At 45.9% G+C, this 21,914-nt stretch overlaps 3 protein-coding genes across 3 annotated transcripts; 1 reads left to right on the top strand and 2 right to left on the bottom strand.

Annotated features, from left to right (window-relative positions):
- Positions 1-819: 819 nt before the first annotated feature.
- On the bottom strand, positions 820-4,380 carry LOC124673494 (G-type lectin S-receptor-like serine/threonine-protein kinase B120). Its single transcript, XM_047209566.1, has 6 exons — positions 3,069-4,380; positions 2,506-2,607; positions 1,626-1,863; positions 1,386-1,536; positions 1,120-1,306; positions 820-848 (listed from the first exon to the last, which is right to left on the bottom strand). Exons 1-6 carry the CDS (start codon positions 4,378-4,380, stop codon positions 820-822), a joined length of 2,019 nt encoding a protein of 672 aa, XP_047065522.1.
- Positions 4,381-13,466: 9,086 nt separating this feature from the next.
- LOC124674280 (probable cytochrome P450 313a4) lies at positions 13,467-18,193 on the top strand. Its single transcript, XM_047210319.1, has 7 exons — positions 13,467-13,743; positions 14,975-15,174; positions 15,328-15,969; positions 16,212-16,362; positions 16,717-16,866; positions 17,190-17,356; positions 17,656-18,193. Exons 1-7 carry the CDS (start codon positions 13,467-13,469, stop codon positions 17,761-17,763), a joined length of 1,695 nt encoding a protein of 564 aa, XP_047066275.1. The 3' UTR covers positions 17,764-18,193.
- Positions 18,194-18,385: 192 nt separating this feature from the next.
- Positions 18,386-20,879, bottom strand: LOC124677502 (FBD-associated F-box protein At3g52670-like). Its single transcript, XM_047213486.1, has 3 exons — positions 20,822-20,879; positions 19,118-20,164; positions 18,386-18,978 (listed from the first exon to the last, which is right to left on the bottom strand). Exons 1-3 carry the CDS (start codon positions 20,855-20,857, stop codon positions 18,586-18,588), a joined length of 1,476 nt encoding a protein of 491 aa, XP_047069442.1. The 5' UTR covers positions 20,858-20,879; the 3' UTR covers positions 18,386-18,585.
- Between the last annotated feature and the right edge of the window lie 1,035 nt (positions 20,880-21,914).

The following is a 21,914-nucleotide window of genomic DNA, read 5'->3' as shown; positions in this document are numbered from 1 at the left end:
AGCACCGCAATCGCCTCCGCTTCCAGATCGTCGCCAAGCCTGCAGGCCTCTCCGACCGTGCCGCCGGCGGGACATCTCTTTTCCATCATCACCCTTACAGAATCCTCAATCGCCCTTCATCTGTCCACCAACCGCCGGTCCGAGATCCTCATACCGTCAGCTCGAGCAGCATATCTACAGTTCCGCCACCTCCTTGGCCCCCTCTCTGCACGGCTTCAAGCTCCTCTCCCGATGGATCCATTCCAGGGAACAGGTACGGCTTGTTTTGTTTTCTTCCCTCTGATGGAATATGAATTATTCTGTGTACCATCCGTTTGTGCACTCCGAGGCAAATTTATGTGTAGTGAAGCCTAACTAACCAAGTGCTCTTGGACATTGTTGAATCTGGAGTTGCTACAGTTCCTTAAAAAATATAGTTTGTGCACTCCGAGGCAAATATAGTTCCTAAAAAAATATAGTTTATAGCCTACACGGTGTCATTTCCTGTAATTAGTTACATGTGTGGCACCATCATGGATGGAAGGACCATCAACATCTCTTTAATACACTAGTAAAGATAATACAAGCACAATTACAATCCTGATGGTGACCACTCACCCAGTCCAGAGAAGCACAAAAAGCGTACATAAAGATATCGGCGTCACGGTGAATCAATGACAAGACAGACATTCAACGGAGTTTTTTACATGAAAGATATGGTCACTAGTTCCGTGGCACCATTGCCACTCCCTTAATAGACTACCCTAGTAGAGGTAAATACAGTTGACAATAAAACACCTTACCTTGATGAGAACATGCTATTCCTTTCACAAATACCGTTTACATGCCTTTCCCATACTCCATCAGTTCTGTAATAAAAATGCACAAAGCATACAAGATGTATTGGCTGGGGAAACCCTATCCCAATCTTTTTCGGTAATTTCATTGTGTTCAATAAACATATTTATCTCAGAATTTTTGGACTTATTCAGACCAAATTCAAATTTGGTAAAAGAAAAATTCAAATTCGATGAAACCGGGACTGAACAAGTCCAAAATGATTTCCGGTACTTGCAGAATTTGCAAAGTATCGGATATTTTGGTTGGGTTCTGAAGATTTTTGGTATCGAAATTTTAAACCCAGGTCCATGGCCTCATTATCCAGGCTTGATACCACCCAAGACATGAGTGGGCGAGCGTTTGGGTTGTTCTGCGCTGACAGGAGTCCGATATGAATGCATCGTAGAGCTTCATCAAGAGAACAACCCTCAACAATTGATGAGTCGACTAGATTCAACATGTTACCATCCTTCCATAAGCTCCACGCCTGCACCAAATAACTCATGTCATTATCAAGATTGCATCAAATATGAGTTGGACAAGTTCTTAGCACTTCGAACACTTACATAATCTATAAGGTTATGTGAGCGTTTGGTTAGGCCTGTGGTGCCAATCTTCAAGCCACTCACAATCTCCAGAAGTAATACACCAAAGCTGTAGACATCGGATTTGACTGAGACGATGCCTCTCATTGCATATTCAGGTGACATGTAGCCACTGCTTGAGACCAAGGTGCAGAAAATTTGAGGTTAAATAGTTGAAGCACAAAGAGGTAGCTCACTTGTTTCATATATGAAATTACTCACAATGTTCCAACAACTCGATCGGTATATTCTTGGTGTTCATTGACACCAAAGATTCTAGCTGTACCAAAATCAGATATCTTGGGGCTCATCTGAGCATCCAACAGTATGTTGCCCGCTTTGAGATCTCTATGAATCATCATCAATCTGGAATCTTGGTGGAGATAAAGTAGGCCTCTGGCAATACCTTTGATTATTTTAAATCTTGCGGGCCAGTTGAGCAGTGATTTTCGTTTATCATCTGTCAAGGGTAGAATCGTAGAAGCATCTTATCAGTGATGCATATTCATTTCACTAAAGATAATTTTCGATACGAATGGCCGGAATTTACTGAATATGAAGGCATCCAAACTTCCGTTAGGTAGGTATTCATAAATCAAAAGTTTTTCATCTTTATGAATGCAGCAGCCTTGAAGTTTGACTAAGTTTCTGTGTTGCAATTTGGCAATCAGAACTACTTCATTTTTGAACTCCACTACCCCTTGGCCAGAACCTGCAGAGAGCCTCTTCACAGCAATTTCTGAACCATCTTCCAACGTTCCCTGAAAATGAAGTCCAACTGAATCAGACGGATTGCATATTCCATTAGTAATCCACTTATAAGTAGAAAGCATGTTTGCCTTATAAACATTGCCAAACCCTCCTCGGCCTAGAATGCTGGATTCAGAGAAATTATTCGTCGCAGCAGAAATTTCTATGAAGCTCAAAATTGGAAATTCTGTTTTCCTATCAGCAAGCTCATTACAAGGGCTTGTATCTCCAGGAGTCGGCCTTTTCCAAAAATTCTTTCTTCCTTGATTGCCTGTCAGGAATGTGGGCACCATCTCTTCAGTTTCTGGGGACTAGAGAGGACATTAAAATTAGCACAAAAACAATTACCTACCTTTGAAGGCACTCATCCAAATAAACCCAATGCATGTGAGCATCAGCAAACTTGACATAACTGCTAATAGAATTTGTAGGGTGTTGATCTTTCTCTCGGTACCTGCACAAATTTTAATTCAAGGAGAATCAACAAGTTTACTGATGCCAATCCTTACAACGATGCCATACTCCTTCCTAAATTAGGATGCCTATAATTTTTGGTCAAATTAACTTTTTAAAATTTGAGCAACTATATACAAAAAAAGTATCAACATCTATAATTTTAAATGCACCCAATATGAATTTATGACGGTTCTAAAAATATATATTTGGAATTATAAATGTTGACACTTTGTTCTATATAGTTGGTCAAAATTTGAAAAGTTCGACTTCATCAAAATATTATAGGCAATTAGGCATCTTATTTTTGGGAAGGAGGGGGTACTAATTACCATATCGCCTCTATTTTCTATAACGCTTAAAAATAATAATAATGAAATAGGCAATTTCAGTTGGTTCCTCTTTAAAAGAACCAATCTACCAATATAAGCAACCAAGGCAAACAAAATCAAGTAATTGTACCTCTTAATCTGTTAGCCCGAACATAGAGGTTCTCCCCTCCTTGGGTAAACTTCTCCATGTCGATCAAATCTCCCATCCATACCAGGCACCTCGTGGCATCTCCATCAATATCCATGTTGCTCATGCTGGAGTAAGCATATGCCACACATGAGCAGTTGCTCCTGCATTCCTCCTTGCACTTGTGAAGGCTTCTACTTCGGACATGGATGAACTTGTCAGGGACCTTCATGCCCGGAATGGTCAAGAAACCATCTCCATGTGTTGTACACCTTAGCACCTCCTTCCGGCGGCATCCCTGTGAGAACCTTCGGGCAATCCAGCCTTTATCATCTCTCGGCTCGAAACCGTCAAGGCACTTGCAAGTACCTGGGACTGCTTCTGTATTGTTGCAGTAACCATAGGGGCCACAATAGCCATAAATACTGCACTCATGTTCTTCATGCTCTGTGTATAGGGCTTTCCATGCTGACATGTTGCTCTCCCAGCCTAGTATACTTACCTTGCCTGAGTAGTCAATCTCCATCCTGAGAAGCACAATGAAGGAGCCAGTCAGCATGCTGAAGGACATATACACCTCGTCGCCATCATGACGCAATTCCATGTACATGGAAGACTTGATTCCATCCATGTCGTAGTTCACACGAAGGAGGTAGTTTGTCCACACCGGGCTTCGCCAGTATGGCGCTGAACCGTGCCAGATGAAGCGCTGCAGGAGGTTGTCGGGGTCTGCACCGTAGGAGTACTCGCCGGGGGATGGATCCTGACGGCCTTTCCAAGAAACGAGGTGCTGCAGTGGGTGCATCTTGTGGCTGAGCCTAAGATTCATGCCGGGAAGGAGAGTGTTGGTGGGGTGGTCGAAGCTCTGCCATAGCACGGCAGAGCTAGCAGCAGCCGATGACCGAAGGATGAAGTTTCCGGTGTTGTCCAGCATGGCTTCCACTGAGATGGAGGAATTCACGACGCTGATGCTGTTGTTCGTTGTCCAAAGAACACAGCCATTGCTGTCAGACAGGACTAGGTTGGAGCCGCTGGTCACGGCAAGATTTGCAGAGGAAAGATCCGTGATTGGTGCAGCACGGTTGGAGACCCATACCACGGTGAACTCTGGGATGCTGTTGTACCATATTCCCATATAGGAATGGTTTGATGATGTGGAGAAGATGCCTAGCGCGAACACTCCATCTTGGGAGATAAGAACACTACCAGGGAAGAGCGGCTTGCCAGGGACAAGGCGGTGGTCAGACGCGAACAGAAGCACAGGCCAAGAAAGAAACAAAAGAATGGCATATACAGGAAGCCAGTACATTGGCATTCTTTGCTTACTGCTTAATTGCAGGGTCATGGGAGTGGCGGGGCAATATATACAACCAGAGCAAGCGTGAGCCTGCCGTGGATATTTGGACTCACTGAGTTGTTCAAAATTAGTGAGCCTCAACGACGCCGTGTCCTCACCATGGTCTGTTTCTTCTCTAGCAGATCATGCGTGTGTCTGCTTTGGATATTTATTTTTTGAAACAAGGCAAAAGATTTGCCATTTTCATTGATTAAGGAGAAGAGTTTAGCCTACTCTCGCGGCATAACGCTACTCAACCCTTGGATATTTGGACTCACTGGGTAGTTCAAAATTAGTGAGCCTTGACGACACCGTGTCCTCACCATGGTCTTTTTCTTCTCTAACAGACCATGCGTGAGTGAGATTTATGTGCCGATTAATCTCAATCGTTGAAACATCACGAGTAAAAATCTCATTTTTTTTCTGTTGTCTTAAGGCTCATGCAGCCTATGCTTCTGCACCGAATCAAGACTTTGTACCGTTTCCTACTCGTGTATAACAGGCTAGGGCCTTTCTGTTTGTATCCAGGACACCTTTCAATCGATCGACGATTCTGCAAAATCTTACGTAACTGAAACAATGTCACCTTACGCACGGCAAATCGGTTGCTGCGCATGTCATCTGTGCCAAGCTATTCTCAAAACCGTTTAAGCAAGAATATGATTACTCTTTCCGTTTAACAAGTGCACACGAAAGATTGTCAGGAAATAATACAAGTCAATCAAGGACGACAGCTATCACAGATTCTGGAAGAATAGCTTAGGTTACCATCTAAATATATATGTTTCGTTTCTGTAACGGATTTCCCCGTTTATCTTCTATTGTTTCATATTTCCCTATCGGTAGAATTTATCAGTTTTATCTTTCAGTGCGTAGATCAAATATTATGTTTGAGGTTCTGTGTCATCTAGATATAGTTTTGCGAACCCACAGGCAGTATGTTTTCCCCATATAGCATACTCTCATGAACATATAAATGTGAGCACCAAAGTTTGAGTTCACCAAGAGGCAGGGACAGAGACAGTGCCTCAAAGGCAAATTAGGCTTTAACCCTATGTGTCTTAATTTAGGCACCTCACCGCAGAAACAGTGCACACCGCAGAAACAGTATACAGGTTAAGAAGGAACAGCATCTAGCTTAGCTTATGGAGATAACTAACCAACTGCAGCTATTTATAGTCCCAGGCGTCCTTGGCATGGAATTTGTTTACTTTCCGAGGAATGGCATGGAGTTTGCATCCTAGCAGAAGCAACTAGCAGTTTGCAAGCTGGCATGCATTTTTTTTAAAAATAGAAGATTTTATTGATTGCTTACAATCAAGAAAAGTTTGGCATCCAGTGGCCTAAAAGTATCTGAACCCATCGAAGCCGGCGGCTTGAATGAGGCGATCGCCTAGGCTATAGTGTATATCAGAGCAAAGAAATCTTAATTCATGGGGAAAATGCAGAATTGTGATTCATTTATGAATTTGCTACGTACCAGATTTCAGAAAAATTATTATCTTCATTTCTGTGTGTGTGTGGGGGTGTGGGTGCGTTTGCGTGTGAATTGTGATTCATTTAAGAATTTGACGAGTACCAGATTTCGGCAATATTTTATAATCTTTCTCTGTGTGCGTACCAATCAAAGAAAGATTAGAGCATCTCCACTCGGGTGGGCTCCCAAGGCCGAAATCCAGCGCTATTTAGCGTCGGATGGATGTAAAATTCGGTCTAGGGAGGCTCATTTTCCCAGCGGTGAGTCTGGTGAGTCTAAGAGCATCTCCACTAGTCTCCCCGACGAGGCCGGACCGCGGTTTGTCATCCGGACGGCGTAATTCGGCCCAGTCGCGCCCCCGGTTCCTCGTTTTCGTCCGGATTTGAGCCTTAATCCATCCGGCGAGCCCACGCCATCCCAGCCCCCGGGGAGCGCTCGGGGAGTCCGGACGAAACGAAAGCGCGGGAAACACCGAGGAAACTTCCCGCGCGTCTGGTGCCCCAACTTGTCGGCGAGAGACACCGATCGTCGTCCTCATCGCATCGTCTTCCGCGCGCTGTAAAAGCCTGCCGCCGGTCAGTATTCGCCGGCCGCGTAGCTTCCACGCGGCGAGTTAATGCCGTCACCTCGGTTTCACGCGCGCGTACCTCTATTTATCGCCGATCTACCGCGTCTGCCCCGCATTCACCTCGCTCGCCTTCCCCCAAATCTTCCCCGAACTCGAACGAACCAGCAATGGCGAACGACGGTGCGGCCAACAATGGCTTCGGCCGCCGCTCTCTCCACCAATGGGAGGGACGGTCCTCCACGCGGCGAGCTACCCGGCGCCGCTGGACTTCCGCGCGCCGGGAGGATGGAGGCTTAGCGCGGGCGGCGTGTCGATCCTGCCGCCACCAATGGGTCGGGCTGCCATGGACGCCGAGATCGAAGCAGTGCTCGCCACGTTCACGGACGAGCAGCGCGCCGAGCCGCGTTTCTTCCCCGACGCGTACGATTCTTGGAACGACTTCTTCCGGCGCATGTACGAGCGGGAACTCGCCGCCTCCTCCGGCCCTCCTCCTCCTCCGGCTAGGAACAACACCGTCGGCCGCCGCCGGTGGTGGAGCGCGCCAGGACGCACCCTGTCGAATGTGCTCGCGCACATCGAGGGCGGGAATTCCCCCCTCCTGCAAATGCCGCCGCCGGAGGCGGCTACTGTGTCGCGCCGGCGCGGTAGCTCCTGGCTGCCGAGGAGAATGGCGCCGTCCTCCTCCTCCTCTGGGTCAAGGTCAGCGTCAAGGTCCGGCGGGTCCACGTCGGTCTTCATCAAGAAGGAGCCGGCGTCTCCGTCGACCCCGGCGCGCGTCAAGAAGGAGCCGGTGTCGCCACCGCTGACCAGAGGGCGTATCAGCGGCGCCCTCGTCATCCGCGACCAACCCTCCTCGCCGCAGCGCGGGCGGAAGAGGAAGTCGGCGAAGAAGGAGGCCGCCGCGGCCGCCGCCAACCAGCTCGCCGAGGCGGAGGCGAAGCGCGGAGGACGCCGCGGTGGCGGAGGCGATCGCCAGGTCGCTGAAGGACCTGGTGCCCGCCGACAACAGCCTCCCCATCGACGCCGCACTTGAGTGGTCCAGGCGCGACTTGGAGCGCGAGGAGGCGGAGCAGCAGCGGCGGCTGCTGGATCTGGCCGCCGCACGTCAACTCGCCGCCCGCGCCGCAGCACCATCCGCCGGTACGAACGCCGAGCCCAAGGAGGTGGTCAAGCTCGAGGAGAGCAGCGACGACGACATCTACCGTCCGTCGCTGCCACGCGCCGGCGACGCTGGCCAGGGCACGAGCCGCTGGTACGAGGCGCCGCCGCCCCAGGACGACGTCGGCTCGAGCGACGACGACGACGGCGGCGACTATACGGCCTTCTACCGCCATTTCGGCATGTACGAGGCCGCTTTTTAGTTTAAGTTTTAGTTTGCCAATCGCCGAATTCAAATATATGTACGAATTCGGCCTATTTATGTACGAACTCGCCTCTATATGTTAAATATCATTAAATTTCGCTTATGTTTGAACGAACTCGCCAATTTTGTCTGAATTCGTCGTAGTCCGTTACATCCATCCTGGGCTCGCGGCTGGAAAAATGGGCCTCCCCAGGCCAAATTTTCCTCCAATCCGGACGACAATATCGCCGGATTTGGACGTGGGGAGCCCAAACGGCTGGAGATGCTCTAAGGGAAAGAATAAATATATACGAATTCAAACATAAACAAACGAAAAATGTTCAAACTTAGGCAAAATTTAGAGATATTTAATATATATAGGGAGTTCGTATATATAGGCTGAATTCGTAATATATTTGAATTCGGTGAGAGGGAAATATAAACTAAACTTGAAACATTGCGTTTTGCATGCCGAAATGGTGGTAGAACATCGTGTAGTCGCTGCCGTCGTCGTCGCTGGAGTCACCGTCGTCCTGGGGTGGTAGCGCTTGCTGGCTGCTACCCTGCCCAGGGTCGCCGAGGCGTGGCGGCGATGGCGTCGGCCGGTACCACTCATCCTCACTGGAGTCCTCCAGCTTGATGAGCGGCGTGGCGGGTGCGGCGCGGCGTGGCACCGCGCGGCCGCCAGGTCTAGGAGGTCGCTGCTCCGCCTCTTCCCTCTCCCAGTACTGCCTGGACCAGGCGAGCGCCGCATCCATCGGCAGGGCGTTGTCGACGGGGACGAGGTCGTTGAGCGACCTCGCGATGGCCTCGCGGACCGCCGCGTCCTCGGCCCGCGCGGCCTCCTCGGCGGCGAGGTCGGACACAGCTGCGGCCACTGCGTCCTCCTTCTTGGGCTTCCTCTTGCGGCCGCGCGACGGAGACGACGAGGCGCGCGCCCCCTTGCGGATGACGAGGGCGCTGCTGTTGCGCCCTCTGGTCGGCGGTGGCGACGCCGGCTCCTTCTTGACCGTCCTCGGCGTCGCTGGTGGAGGAGCCGACCCGCAGGAGCGGGATGCTGATGCGTGCAGTTAACACACGTTGGGAACCCCAAGAGAAAGGTGTGATGCGTACAGTAGCAAGTTTTCCCTCAGTAAGAAACCAAGGTTTATCGAACCAGTAGGAGCCAAGAAGCACGTTGAAGGTTGATGGCGGCGAAGTGTAGTGCGGCGCAACACCAGGGATTCCGGCGCCAACGTGGAACCTGCACAACACAATCAAAGTATTTTGCCCCAACGTAACAGTGAGGTTGTCAATCTCACCGGCTTGCTGTAATAAAGGATTAACCGTATAGTGTGGAAGATGATGTTTGTTTGCGAAGAACAGTAAAGAACAATTGCAGTAGATTGTATTTCAGATGTAAAGAATGGACCGGGGTCCACAGTTCACTAGTGGTGTCTCTCCCATAAGATAAATAGCATGTTGGGTGAACAAAATACAGTTGGGCAATTGACAAATAAAGAAGGCATCAATGCACATACATATATCATGATGAGTACTATGAGATTTAATCAGGGCATTACGACAAAGTACATAGACCGCTATCCAGCATGCATCTATGCCTAAATAGTCCACTTTCAGGTTATCATCCGAACCCCTTCCAGTATTAAATTGTAAACAACAGACAATTGCATTAAGTATGGTGCGTAATGTAATCAATACAAATATCCTTAGACAAAGCATCGATGTTTTATCCCTAGTAGCAACATCACATCCACAACCTTAGAACTTTCTGTCACTGTCCCAGATTTAGTGGAGGCATGAACCCACTATCGAGCATAAATACTCCCTCTTGGAGTTACAAGTATCAACTTGGCCAGAGCATCTACTAGCAACGGAGAGCATGCAAGAACATAAACAATATATATGATAGATTGATAATCAACTTGACATAGTATTCAATATTCATCGGATCCCAACAAACACAACATGTATCATTACAAATAGATGATCTTGATCATGATAGGCAGCTCACAAGATCTAACATGATAGCACAATGAGGAGAAGACAACCATCTAGCTACTGCTATGGACCCATAGTCCAGGGGTGAACTACTCACACATCGATCCGGAGGCGATCATGGCGATGAAGAGCCCTCCGGGAGATGATTCTCCTCTCCGGCAGGGTGCCGGAGGCGATCTCCTGAATCCCCCGAGATGGGATTGGCGGCGGCGACGTCTCTGGAAGGTTTTCCGTATCGTGGCTCTCGGTACAGAGGGTTTCACGACGAAGGCTTTTTGTAGGCGGAAGGGCGGAGTCGGAGGAGTCACGGGGGCCCCACACGCTAGGGCCACGCGGGCCCCCTCTAGGCCGCGCCGCCCTAGTGTGGCGGCGCCCCGTGGCCCCACTTCGTTTCTCCCTCGGTCTTCTGGAAGCTCCGTGCAAAAATAATCCCCTGCGCATTGATTTCGTCCAATTCCGAGAATATTTCCTTACTAGGATTTCTGAAACCAAAAACAACAGAAAACAGCAACTGGCTCTTCGGCATCTCGTCAATAGGTTAGTGCCGGAAAATGCATAATAATGACATAAAGTGTGTATAAAACATGTGAGTATCATCATAAAAGTAGCATGGAACATAAGAAATTATAGATACGTTTGAGACGTATCAGATGCCGACCTCGTCGCCGACCCAGACGACAGCGCCATCCACCATGGCATCCACGAGCTTCTGGGTCGGCGCGACATGGAAGGCACCACCGCCGACAGCGTCATCCCCAGTACGGGGTAGTTGCCGCCCTCGATGTACGCGAGCAAGTTCTCGAGGATGCGGCGGCCGGCGGCGTTGTTGCGTGCGGGAGGAGGGGAGGGCCGTTGTAGGCGGCGATTTCACGCTCGTACCTTCGCCGGAAGAAGTCGTTCCACGCGACGTAGTTGTCGGGGAAGAAGCGCGGCTCGGCGCGCTGCTCGTCGCTGAGGGTGGCGATCACCGCGTCGATTTTGGCGTCGAGGGTGTCGCCTCCCACTGGCGGCGGCGGAATCGGGACGCCCCCCCCCCACCCGCGCTCAAGCGCCAGCCTCCGGGCGCGCGGAAGTCCGGCGGCGTCGGGTAGCCCGCCATGTGCAGCAGACTCCCCTCGCACTGGTGCAGAGACCGTCGGCCGAACCCGTTGTTCGCCGCGCCGTCGCCTGGAAAGTGGTTCGCCATTGGAGGAGTTTTCAGGGAGAGAAGGGGGACGACGGTGGTGAATGCGGCCAGACGCGGTAACTCCGCGATAAATAGAGGGGAGCAGCGCGTGAATTCGAGGATACGATTGATTGCATTGAGGCTAAAAGCATTTGGCTTTTGGTAGAGAGTTTCTTTAAGTATATGATTGAAAAATTTGTAGATGTAGCTGGTAGATGGCTATGCAATAAGAGATTCTTACAATTTAATTTTATTTCTTTCGCTATCTTGTGTGGGATTTGGAATTCTAGAAATAACATAGTTTTTAATAGACTGATTTGAATGGATTTGAAGCAGATGTGGAGATTGATTCTATCATACCCGAGGACTGGAAAATTTCTTTAAAGGATCAAACTTGAAAGGATGTGGGATATGTTTGTGGAGATCCTGGTGAAACTCATCAAAGCACCCTTGGAACTTATGTCAAACTGAAGCACCAGCTTCGACTCGATTTCCTCCTGGACCCTGTCTCAAAGCTTGAGCATGGTGGAAGAGCGTCTCTAGCTTACCTGAAGGAGCATCCAAAGGAAGACGCCTTGGTCCATGTCGTGCTGGGTTGGTCTGCTTCAAATAGTATGCAAAAAGTAGTGACTTTTAGTTGTTGGTGTAATGTAATGCATGTGGTGGTTTTGGATAGTTTTTGGCTAGAGAGTTGGCGTGCTTTTGCTGGTGGCGCTGAGCTGAGGTTGGTTCAGTACCCTGATGTGTAGTGTTTAGGTTTAAAACTTCGTTTCGTTCCTAAAAGCTGCGGCTTTGTTTTAGCTTTTCAGTTTGAAACTCCGAATATGATCCTGAATATTGTTTCCATTTATGTTATAAATGGAACCGAGGAGGTTGTCTCCATGTGAATCTAAAAGAAACAATTGTGCACCCATTTATCATCAAGTTGTCAAATGTTGTGAAGACATGAATTTGCTAAGATCAAAACGAACAGCTCTTTCAGAACAAGGTCAAAAGAACTTGTAATGATTTATGACGGTTTATTGAGCTCATCCCAATTGACTTTGCGTAGGATATCCTGTCTGGCAGGGCGTGATGCTGGCGCGAAGTCAGACCAAAATTGCAAGATAATGGTGGAGCGAGGATCACAAGGGACACGCAACCGCATAGAAGAAGCCCTTTGAATATTCGATGCGATTCGCCGATTCGTGCTCCCTCCGTGATCTGCGCGAGTCTCATTGAAGCAACTTCCACCCTTTCTCATGCCCGGAGAGACTCACTCATGGCTCCTTTTTTATGGAAAAAATTCATGGGTTTCTTGTGATGCTGACGTGTCATTTTCTTAAGTGAAAGCATTGGCATTTTGTCAGTCACGATGTATGCATCACAACGCTAGCTAGCTAGCTAACCTGTCTTGATGGGTGTTGTCTTTGTTTTCTTTATCATGTGATGGGTGTGTTTCAAGATAAGATTCCTTGACAATATTAAAAACCAGCCACTACAAATCTCAGAATTACAAAATACATGGGGGAGGAGAAAAACTCAAATGAAAACAATAAGGAAAATTCAAAAATATATTGACATTGAGCTATTGTCATAGTTTGATCTCCTTGTCGGTATCATAGCATTCCATGATTCATTTGCCATATACTAATTTCTATATGTGGCTTCTCCATAAAAAACGTGACACCCATATACTTGCTTTCCTAGAACCCATCGTGCGGAGTAGAAGCAAATGCGCAAAAAATTGTTAGTCGCTATTATTTAGTCTTTCTATGTCTCAGTCGATCGAGTGTAACACTTTCTAAAATTTGATGAAGAAAACGAAAATCTAGTTTGACTAAGAATTACTTATTTATTCATGCTTTCAAAAATGGTAACTGCTCCATCATTAAATACATTATAGAAATATTTTATTATATTTTTTTATAATAGTATCATAGTTGTTGATATATTAATTTATCAAGTCTTACATTATTTGATTTCGAAAAACATGTACACGCCTTCCTTTTATTTTAACAATGGAGGAGTATTCTCGTGGTCATTTGTCATCGGAACACTTGCAATTTTCAAAGTCCATCATAGGCTACTCCCTCCGTGTTCTAGGATTTATCAAAGTCAAGATTTGTCAAGTTTGACTAAAAATATAGAAAAATCTATCAACAACCATAATACGAAATGCATATAATATAAAAATATATATTATGACGATTCTAATGATCTAACTTTTACATTGTGAATGTTGATCGTTTTCTTAAAATATTTAGTCAAATTTTGCAAAATTTGATTTGGACTAAACATGGATGCAAACTACTAGTAATTAGGAACCGAGGGAGTACATTTTCTAATTTCCCATTGCACGTGGATCTGAACGGAAAACAACCCGCCTCAAGTTGTCAACTCTCAACTGGCCTGCAGATCTTTCCTTCTGGAGCAGCCGCCCGCAGGCGAATGTTCCATTCCGTTCCCTCCTCTCTTCTTCTCGCAACAGGAGCTCTCACAGCTCGCGGCGCCGCCACTCACCCTCGCGGCCATGGCCCCTTCCTGCGGCACCCTCTTGAGCGCGCTGCTCAGCGGCGGCGGCCCGTCCTGGCCGGCCTGCGGCGGCCGCGCCTTCCTCCGCGACTACGCGCAGCGCGGCACCAACGCGCTGCTGTGGGCGGGTCTCCTCGCCGTCACGTGGGTCCTGCTCCTCCGAGTCGCCGCGCTCTTCCGCCTCTGGGCCCTCGGGTCCCGTCTCCCCGGCCCGCCTGCCCTCCTCGCCGACCCCGGCCTCGCCGCCGTCTGCCGCGCGGGCGGCGACATCACCGGTAGGTTTACCGCTTCCCTCCACCTGTTTACTAATTATGATTTGGTTCGGTTGGCTGCGTTTGGTTGGACTGGACGACTGGTGGTGGTTCTGGTGGGTGAATGGATGGAGACTGGAACCGAATTTGCCGTGAGCTCGGCCCCTCCACGTGCTACAATCTTCGGCATGGTCTTGTTGCGATGCTTTACTGCCCACATAGGCATGTGGACTAGTTGTGATCGCTGCAGCGCGATTCCGAATTTAGTAGCCCCTCATTGAGGCGCCGGAATGTTCGGTTACTACATGCTAGTAGCAGCAAATCGAGTACCGACCACTTGGGAATTTGGTCTGGTTTTCCTCCGATGATACGAGATCTGCTTCAGGCGGGGGAGTGATCTGGGCGCAGTTTGGTCGGCATATCAGTATGATGGATTTCAAGGCATTGGTTGATCAGTGCCAAGTTTATGGCCAAATTTGTAGGTTAGGGTCTGTTAGTGTTAGGTGGTGATAACTGTTGTGTAGCAGCTCTATTTGCTGGTAATCAGGTTTAGTTATTTTGCTTTTAGGCTAGTCTTGACGACTTGAAGCATTCTGATGCTTTGCCAGCACCCAGCACACCAAGAGCCAGGCCACCGAATGATTTGCGGAGTTGACTTTCAGTTGACATAAAGTTTTGCCGATGAGAAATCAAGTTACTTTGCTTAGAAAGTTGGAATTATCTTATGTTGGCAAATCTGCTAACATGATCATTTTTTATATTCAAGAAATGGGGTGTCCACTACGTGAACTACACCATGTATTCTGGCTTTCCTGGAAACCGGCACCTTTTGCAGATGAAATTTCTAAGAACAAGAACGAGTCTTAAGCATTTGTAATATTAGACATTGGCATGCAGCTAACAGTACCAGTCATTTTTTTCTTATGAATTGTTTTTGACCCCTTCCAACCTATATTTATGTCACTTCTTATCCTTTCATTTCCTTTTTTTTCTTGCCCTTTCCTGGTTGGGTAGCATTGTCCTTGGCTAGCCCAGCTCAACTCTGTAGGGACCATATTATTCAAGGCTCAAACACATGGTCCATCAAATAGTTTATATGGATAGTAGTGGGTTATAAAGCTCTATGCAAAATCATTTTATAAATAACATAATGCGCATTTTTAGCAGACTCATCACTGTAATTTTCCACCCTGCGCCTTGTTATTTTATAGCTTTATTTCTGACTATATGCTCCTTTGAATTGTTTGATTTGCAGGCTATCTATCAAAATTACATGGCACTTTTGGACCAGTTGTCCGACTGTGGGTAGGACCGTCTCAACTACTTGTCTCAGTTAAAGATGTCAGTCTAATCAAACAGATTTTAGCAAAAGCTGAAGATAAATTACCACTGACTGAACGGACCTATAATTTAGCTTGTGGAAGACTTGGCTTGTTCATTTCCTCATTTGAGAAGGTATGTGTATGAGTGAGATGAAAAACCATGTGGATTTTGCATTTCCTTTTGTCTTACTGTATGCGTTATTTCTGCTATCTAGAATTGATAGATGGAACATATCATTGCTGCTTTGATTTTTTACTTCTCGAAATGCTTTTGTCCTGCTTTTAGGTCAAAAGTAGTAGGGAATTACTGGAAGTATTCTTGAATGAAAAACTTAACATTGGTGCCAGTGGAAGTTCTTTCAAAATCATTGAAGCTATCCTCGATAGAGTCCACTCTACTATGGACAAGGATTCTCTGGATTGCAGATCTTTTTCCCAACACATGGCATTTAACATCATTGGCACAGCTCTTTTTGGTGAAGTCTTCTTTGATTGGCCTGATGCTGCTGCATATGAGGAGCTTCTGATGATTGTCGCAAAGGACGGCTGCTTCTGGGCTTCTTATGCAGTTCCTCCATTTTGGAAACCTGGTTATAGGAAGTACAGGAGCCTATGTGCTAAGCTGAAGATCTTAACAGAAGGCATTATCAGAAAATCCATAGAGCAAAGTAGTTTACTTGGCCATAATGATTTGAGGTCTTGTAAGAAAAGTGAAGGGGTCGTAAAAGATCCAGTTGGATGTACTTCTCTGCTAGATGGGATAATATCAGGTCGCTGTCTCTATGGGGCTGTTGAAAGATCTCTCAGTTCAGAAGAGGAAATATGTGGGAATATCGTGGGTTTGATGTTGCATGGAATTTCTGCATCTGCTAACCTGATTGGCAGCATTTTAACGAGACTTGTCTTGTATCCAAAGCTAAAAGACCAGGTACACATTGTTTTATTTCTCTCTGTTACAGATTGTCCTGGTTGCTCTTTGTATGATGTTAAAATTGACAACTATTGTTTCCTGCTTGTTCTATGATGATATGAATATATCTGTTCTTAACATGTCTCACAAGTCATAGTGAGTCAGTGACATTTGACAGTTGTTGCATAGCCTCCAAGGGTTTTCATTCATTTGCTTCTGCACTTTTATGTTTGACTTACACATGATGCCTTTTTCTACAGCTATATGCTGATATTGTTGCAGTTTGCGATCAATCATCGGAGCTGGAGGTAGATGATGTGCTTAGGATGCAATTCTTACTTGCCACTGTATGTGAATCTGCTCGCCTTTTGCCTGCTGGACCTCTTCTCCAGCGATGTTCTCTGCAACACGGTATGCACTTTCCAAGGAAAGAGAGAAACAAAACATGCGAGTATAGCATGTTAGGATTTTCTTCCAGCAACACTGAGCTGTGTAGCTTGTTACTTGTATTATTACAGGGTTTTACTGCTGTTTTGCTTACACATTCATTATGTTACTACAACAACCTGTCCAAATATCATATGATCTTGTAAAATGGAATACTATTTTGTTTGCTCTACTCTTGTTGCATTGAAATTATGTGTTGATCCTGAGATTCACTTATGCATCTATCTGCAAGAGATCTTACTATCACTGTACTATAGTGGCATTTATTTGTAGTCTGTGTTTGTTGTATTATTGATCTCCTTTTGATTTCAATTGCAGATTTAACTCTCAAATCTAGTATCATTATACCAGCTGGAGCGACATTGGTCGTTCCTCTTCATCTCGTGCAAATGGATGTTTCTGTATGGGGGCATGATGCTTGCCAGTTTAATCCTAGTCGTTTGCTTCAAAAGGAAATTAATCTTGGAGGTAGCTCCCTCCCCCCTCATTTTATTTCCACTTCCATGTTGTGTCCAAGGCCGCACCTCCTTATATTGTGGTGCATTTAAGCAAAACTCTTATGTGCTTGACCACCAACACTGAGAATTTACATATAAAGTAGTAACATGGCACATCAATCTTCTAGAGACTTCATGTTAGGCTATATATATATATATCTGTCACAAATTTGTTACTAGATCCCTAAGGATCTCCCGATGACTTCAATCTATATTTATTCCATCGGATTTATTTCATGAAGTTTGAGAACTTCCTAGTTCCCTTCTCACTCGGTTTTCTTTCTTTCACTGTAGAAATATTAGGAGCACATAAAGGCTCAAACAGAATCAAGCTTTTCACTGAGTGCAATAAGACTGACTCATTCCTTCCATTTGGTTCTGGGAGTCGGGCATGTGTGGGTCAGAAGTTTGCAATTCTTGGGATCTCTATGTTGATTGCGTCTCTTCTCCTGAACTACGAGGTTTGTTGTGATAACTGTTATGCTTAATCTTGTTGTATGTCTGGTACATGCCCCAATTTCCTTTTTGGTATCTGCTCATATGGGCTCAGAATTTACATTACATGCAAAAGCATTGTATATCTTCTTATTCATATGATCTAAGTGTAGTAATAAAATGTTCAAAATTAATAAACATTGTTTTGGAGATTGTAGAATCTGATCGATTAACTAGATGGGGTCTTACGCTCTCGAGCTGTACAGTATTACCCCCTGCTAGTTTACATTCTAAATTTCTAATATTAACTGGAACTAACTTGCAGGTGCAGCCTCAACCAGATTTATCCAGAGAAATAGACTTGGCAGTTAACAGCAACAACCTTGGCCATCTTCCAAACCCCAAACTTATCCTCACAGGAAGAAAGATCTGAAGCAAGAGCTGAACGAAGAAACCTTGATGCCTTACCGTATATATTTACGTTTTTTACTGGTGTTACACACCAGGATATGATCTGGTTTGCTCTCCTACCGTCGTGTCAACAGCATTGAGGTTTGTAGAAGGTGCTACTTTGCGACATGGAAGGTTTTTTTGCTCCAGATTTTTTACAGCTCCGACGAGCTTTGTTACACCTAGTTGTTTATTAAAGTTTTGAGGCACTCTGGGCTGTGAAATCACAGGTGTTTGCCGACGTGCATATAAACCAGTAGCCTTCCTTTTTCCCCCCGATGTTTTCTCCTCCCTCTGGGGGACTGTAAGTCTGTAATGTCAGCCCCAATGTACCATCACATTGTATGATGTATCATACACAAAACTTGTATAGTACATTATATTTATGGGCAGAATGTTGTTTCAAGTTTTAACTTCTCAAGTTCCCAGCAAACGTCACATTTAAATGTTTGTGTTTTAATGAAACATCATGTTGACCAGCTAGTAGGGATTGAAATTTTGCAGTTCATTTTCGAGTGAAAGTTTTGAACCTGAAGTTTTTCTTTTGAAAGCTTATCCCAGACAAGATAAGAACAGTTGAGAAGTCAATCCCAGAGACCCAGATCAACACCTCCTAAGCACTGAAACATGATATGACGAGCACTTTCACACAACAGACGGCCACTGATTAAAATACCATTCAACTTCTATTACAAGAATTGCACGACAACATAAATTCTACATTGAGAAAAGATAAGAGAAACAAGGCATTGATAGGTGAATTACGCTGAATACAACAGACACATCGAATTACCACAGCTCACATTCAACTATTACAATACTTTGAAAAGATTATCCGTGCGGAGGACCAGACCCCATCTCTAAGCTGCTTGACGATTGTTTCTTGCTCATCTTTGTCCCTCGGGAAGAAACCTCCTATCGGAGGAGGATGTGGCCTGCTCAATCTCTCGCAGTCTTGGCATGGCTCGTCATCTTCTTTGAGAAGAACTGCCTTCAAGTTTGCAGCTCGCTCCATCACAGACCTTACAAATAGAAACTGTTGCTCTAGAGGCCTAAAGCCGACAAGTTCAAGCTCTTTCAATTGCCATGGTTTAGAGCTTGTGAACTTAGGGATGTTCCATTGCGGTTTTGTTTTCTGAGCCCCATAAACTTCTGTTGTTCTTACCTCCTCGTCATCTTGGCAAGCATGATCAAATACCTGCATAAAGCATCGACACATTCAGTACAACAGGATCATGGTCACACATACTTATCTGTTTTGAGAGCCTGTTCTGAATTCCAAAACGTACATATGGTATATATTAAACTAAAGGAAGAAAGAGTGGCCTAAAAAGTACCTGCGCAGAAAATATCTCAATAGATGGAGCAGCTTCAAGAAAATTTATTGTCCATAACAGGTCAAACTCAACAAAAATGCCCCAAATATACAGCTTTCTTAGCTTGTGGAATGCAGGGCAGAGTTGCCTTCCTTCAGGTTGTATCCAAAGGCGTTCTCCTTTGAAGTCCAGAGTCAGAGTATGTATGTTTGTGGTACCACGTACAACCTCACTTAAACTAAACACTTCATGATCAAGGGTTGCACCACACATAAGAGCCAATTCCTTGAGAGATGGGGCAGAACCAAAACGCAAGGGGGACTCAAAACAAAACCACTCATCCCACTGGAGCCGCTCCAGTTTCGGAAGGCAGAGCACTTCAACTCTCTTCAAGCAGAACATCCAGACTTCAAGGATTCTGAGCTTGGAATTTGGTGCATTTATCTGCCATACCGAAAACTCGCCAGCGTCACAGTTGTCCAGAGTTAAGTGCCGCAGTTCGTTGCAGCAGTCAAATAGGAGGTGATGTATATCCCACTCAGCAAACCGTACATTTTGCAGAAGGAGCGTTGTGAGGCAACGAAGCACACAAGGATAGGCTATAAAAAATCCATTGACGGCCTGGGCTTGATGTAGCATATCCTCATGACTGCAGATGCTAGGTTCCTTGTCATCAACAATAGAAAGGTTTAATTCTTTTACCACCCCGCAGTCAATCGCGCCATGAACCAGCGGGCCAATCTCACACACGTGACCACTGGTCATGTAGAGCTGAAGACTTAGCCTTGTGACGGAGGACTTTCTGCTGGGGTCAGCCAAGAAGCTCCTAGTTGCTTTGGCTAGACAAGTCATTGCTTGATCCATCTTATGTGCCTCAACGGGTTCGAGGCGTGGGATGGGCAGGAAATCCCAGACACGGAGGTTGAGCTCAGGAAGCAACTGAGGCAAATTCCTCCACCGCTTTGACAGCACACTAGTCCGTGTTGCTGTAGTTGTGTCGACTCTCATTAGGATAGACAATATAATGTCATCAGTCAGCTCACTGAGCCTATCTTCATGTTGTGCCTGCTGCAAAGTTAACAAAATATCAGCAGTTAGAGAACACCCTTGTTGCGGAAATCGTGATATTCAAGGAGTAATGCAAAAGAAATACTAAGTAAGAGCAGCTACTGCAGTAGATCGAAATCTAAGTGAGGATAGGAAAAAAAATGTGCCGTAGAGCAAATTATTGGATCCCGTGAACAATCCGGCTAAATCTGCCAATAACCTGGTGCTCTTTAATTGGCGTGCGTCGTAAGAAAAGCTAGGAGCGTGCAAATCTGTCAAGAATCCAGTGACCGTCTTGTTCACAAACTGCTACCAGAGTTCCAATTATGCTGAGATCAAATCGTACTTAGCAGGAACAAGATGTGTGGATTCCAAAAAAAGAATCATCCAGCGATGTGCTCGAACACATGATTAATCCAGCCAATAATGTGCTTGCCAGCACCCTAATGATCTACTCCATTTTCTTTTGGAGTGTGACATGACTCGTGAGCAAGCGTCCCAAACGCACACTGACGAAGTACCCGTGAAACAGCTAAAATAAGTTCATGTTTAACTATTTCCAATCTAAGAATAAACTGTGAAATTCATTACTGCGCTCAAAATGACGAGCTACCGGGTCCAAATCGAGCGGCTAGAACCTGCAACTGCACAAAACAAAGAAGAATGGAGAACATTTACCCAAGGGCAAGGCGGCTCGGCGGCTACTTGGCTCATCCCAGGACCGCCGCCGTGAGGTAGCTTCCGCCCTGTCGATGTGGCGTAGGGCAAGCGGACACCAGCCGCTCCTCTTCCGAGCAAGCCGGCGTCCCCTGCCCACCGGCGGACGCTGCTCCCCGCTAGCGCGCTAGTCGGGGACTCGCCGGCTTACAGGGCCTCGTGGAGTCTCTGGCTCCACGCGGCCTCGACGTCGACAGCCGCCGCCGCTGCGCCTGGAATTTCGTGGATTCTCTCAATCTGTCTTGGCAGATCCTATACACCGACCATACGGTACGGACCGGCCTAGTTAGATGCAGGCGTCTGCTTTTTTCCAATTTATTATGTTATTTTTCTATTTTTTTCTTTTCTATTTTTTCTGTTTAAATATTTTAAAAAATAACATTCTAAAATTTGGAAAATGTGAATATTTTTAAAAATTCACATTTAAAAAAATTATATTTTTGCAAAATATGAATATATAAAAAATCTTGAAAAAAAAATCTTGAAAATTTTCAAGTTAGAAAAATGTTCAAACCCAAAAAAATTCAAAAAAATGTTCAATTTTGAAAAATGTTCAAATATAAAAAATTGTTCAAATCCGAAAAATTTTCAAATTCGAAAATTGTGCAAATTTGAAAATTGTTCAAATTTAAAATTATTCTAATTTGAAAATTCTTCAAATTCTTAATTATTTGAATTTAAAAAATAACACAGAGTAAATGTTAAGAAAAAATGAAAAGGGAAGCTGACTAGACATAATGAAACAGTTCGGGCGGTAACCACGATCGTGGGCTAGGCCCAAATACGCCCGGGGGGGGGGGTGTGGCACCTCGCGTGCCACCGAAAAGGTCGTTGTAAAGCACCCCCCATCTGTTTTGGCTTTCGCTCAGTTGTTGTGATGGGTGTGTTGCTAGGCCTCGCGTTGTTTGGGTGTGTCTTCATGGGCCGGGCCTCAGGCTATTTGGGTGTGTCTTCATGGGCCCATGCGATCATGACCTCCCAAAAAACGACCATTTTCTCAACTCGCACCCCCCCACTCCCCCACCCCGACAATTCCTATGCTACGCTTCCCGCG

Source organism: Lolium rigidum, chromosome 7 (genome assembly GCF_022539505.1).
Source record: "Lolium rigidum isolate FL_2022 chromosome 7, APGP_CSIRO_Lrig_0.1, whole genome shotgun sequence".
Classification (NCBI taxonomy): domain Eukaryota; kingdom Viridiplantae; phylum Streptophyta; class Magnoliopsida; order Poales; family Poaceae; genus Lolium; species Lolium rigidum.
Note: the sequence above shows the minus strand (reverse complement) of the source record. Positions and strands in the feature narration are given on the sequence as shown.

Excerpts from the sequence above, each read along its gene's own strand:
- LOC124674280 (XM_047210319.1), top strand. The coding sequence starts at position 13,467 with ATGGCCCCTTCCTGCGGCACCCTCTTGAGCGCGCTGCTCAGCGGCGGC. Across the intron at positions 13,744-14,974 it reads CGCGGGCGGCGACATCACCG|GCTATCTATCAAAATTACAT; the intron begins GTAGGTTTACCG and ends TTTGATTTGCAG. Across the intron at positions 17,357-17,655 it reads CTCTTCTCCTGAACTACGAG|GTGCAGCCTCAACCAGATTT; the intron begins GTTTGTTGTGAT and ends ACTAACTTGCAG.
- LOC124673494 (XM_047209566.1), bottom strand. The coding sequence starts at position 4,380 with ATGCCAATGTACTGGCTTCCTGTATATGCCATTCTTTTGTTTCTTTCT. Across the intron at positions 2,608-3,068 it reads TCGGGCTAACAGATTAAGAG|GTACCGAGAGAAAGATCAAC; the intron begins GTACAATTACTT and ends AAATTTGTGCAG. Across the intron at positions 1,537-1,625 it reads GATCGAGTTGTTGGAACATT|TGGCTACATGTCACCTGAAT; the intron begins GTGAGTAATTTC and ends GGTCTCAAGCAG.
- LOC124677502 (XM_047213486.1), bottom strand. The coding sequence starts at position 20,857 with ATGAGCCAAGTAGCCGCCGAGCCGCCTTGCCCTTGG. Across the intron at positions 20,165-20,821 it reads CCGAGCCGCCTTGCCCTTGG|CAGGCACAACATGAAGATAG; the intron begins GTAAATGTTCTC and ends TTAACTTTGCAG. Across the intron at positions 18,979-19,117 it reads TTGAGATATTTTCTGCGCAG|GTATTTGATCATGCTTGCCA; the intron begins GTACTTTTTAGG and ends TGCTTTATGCAG.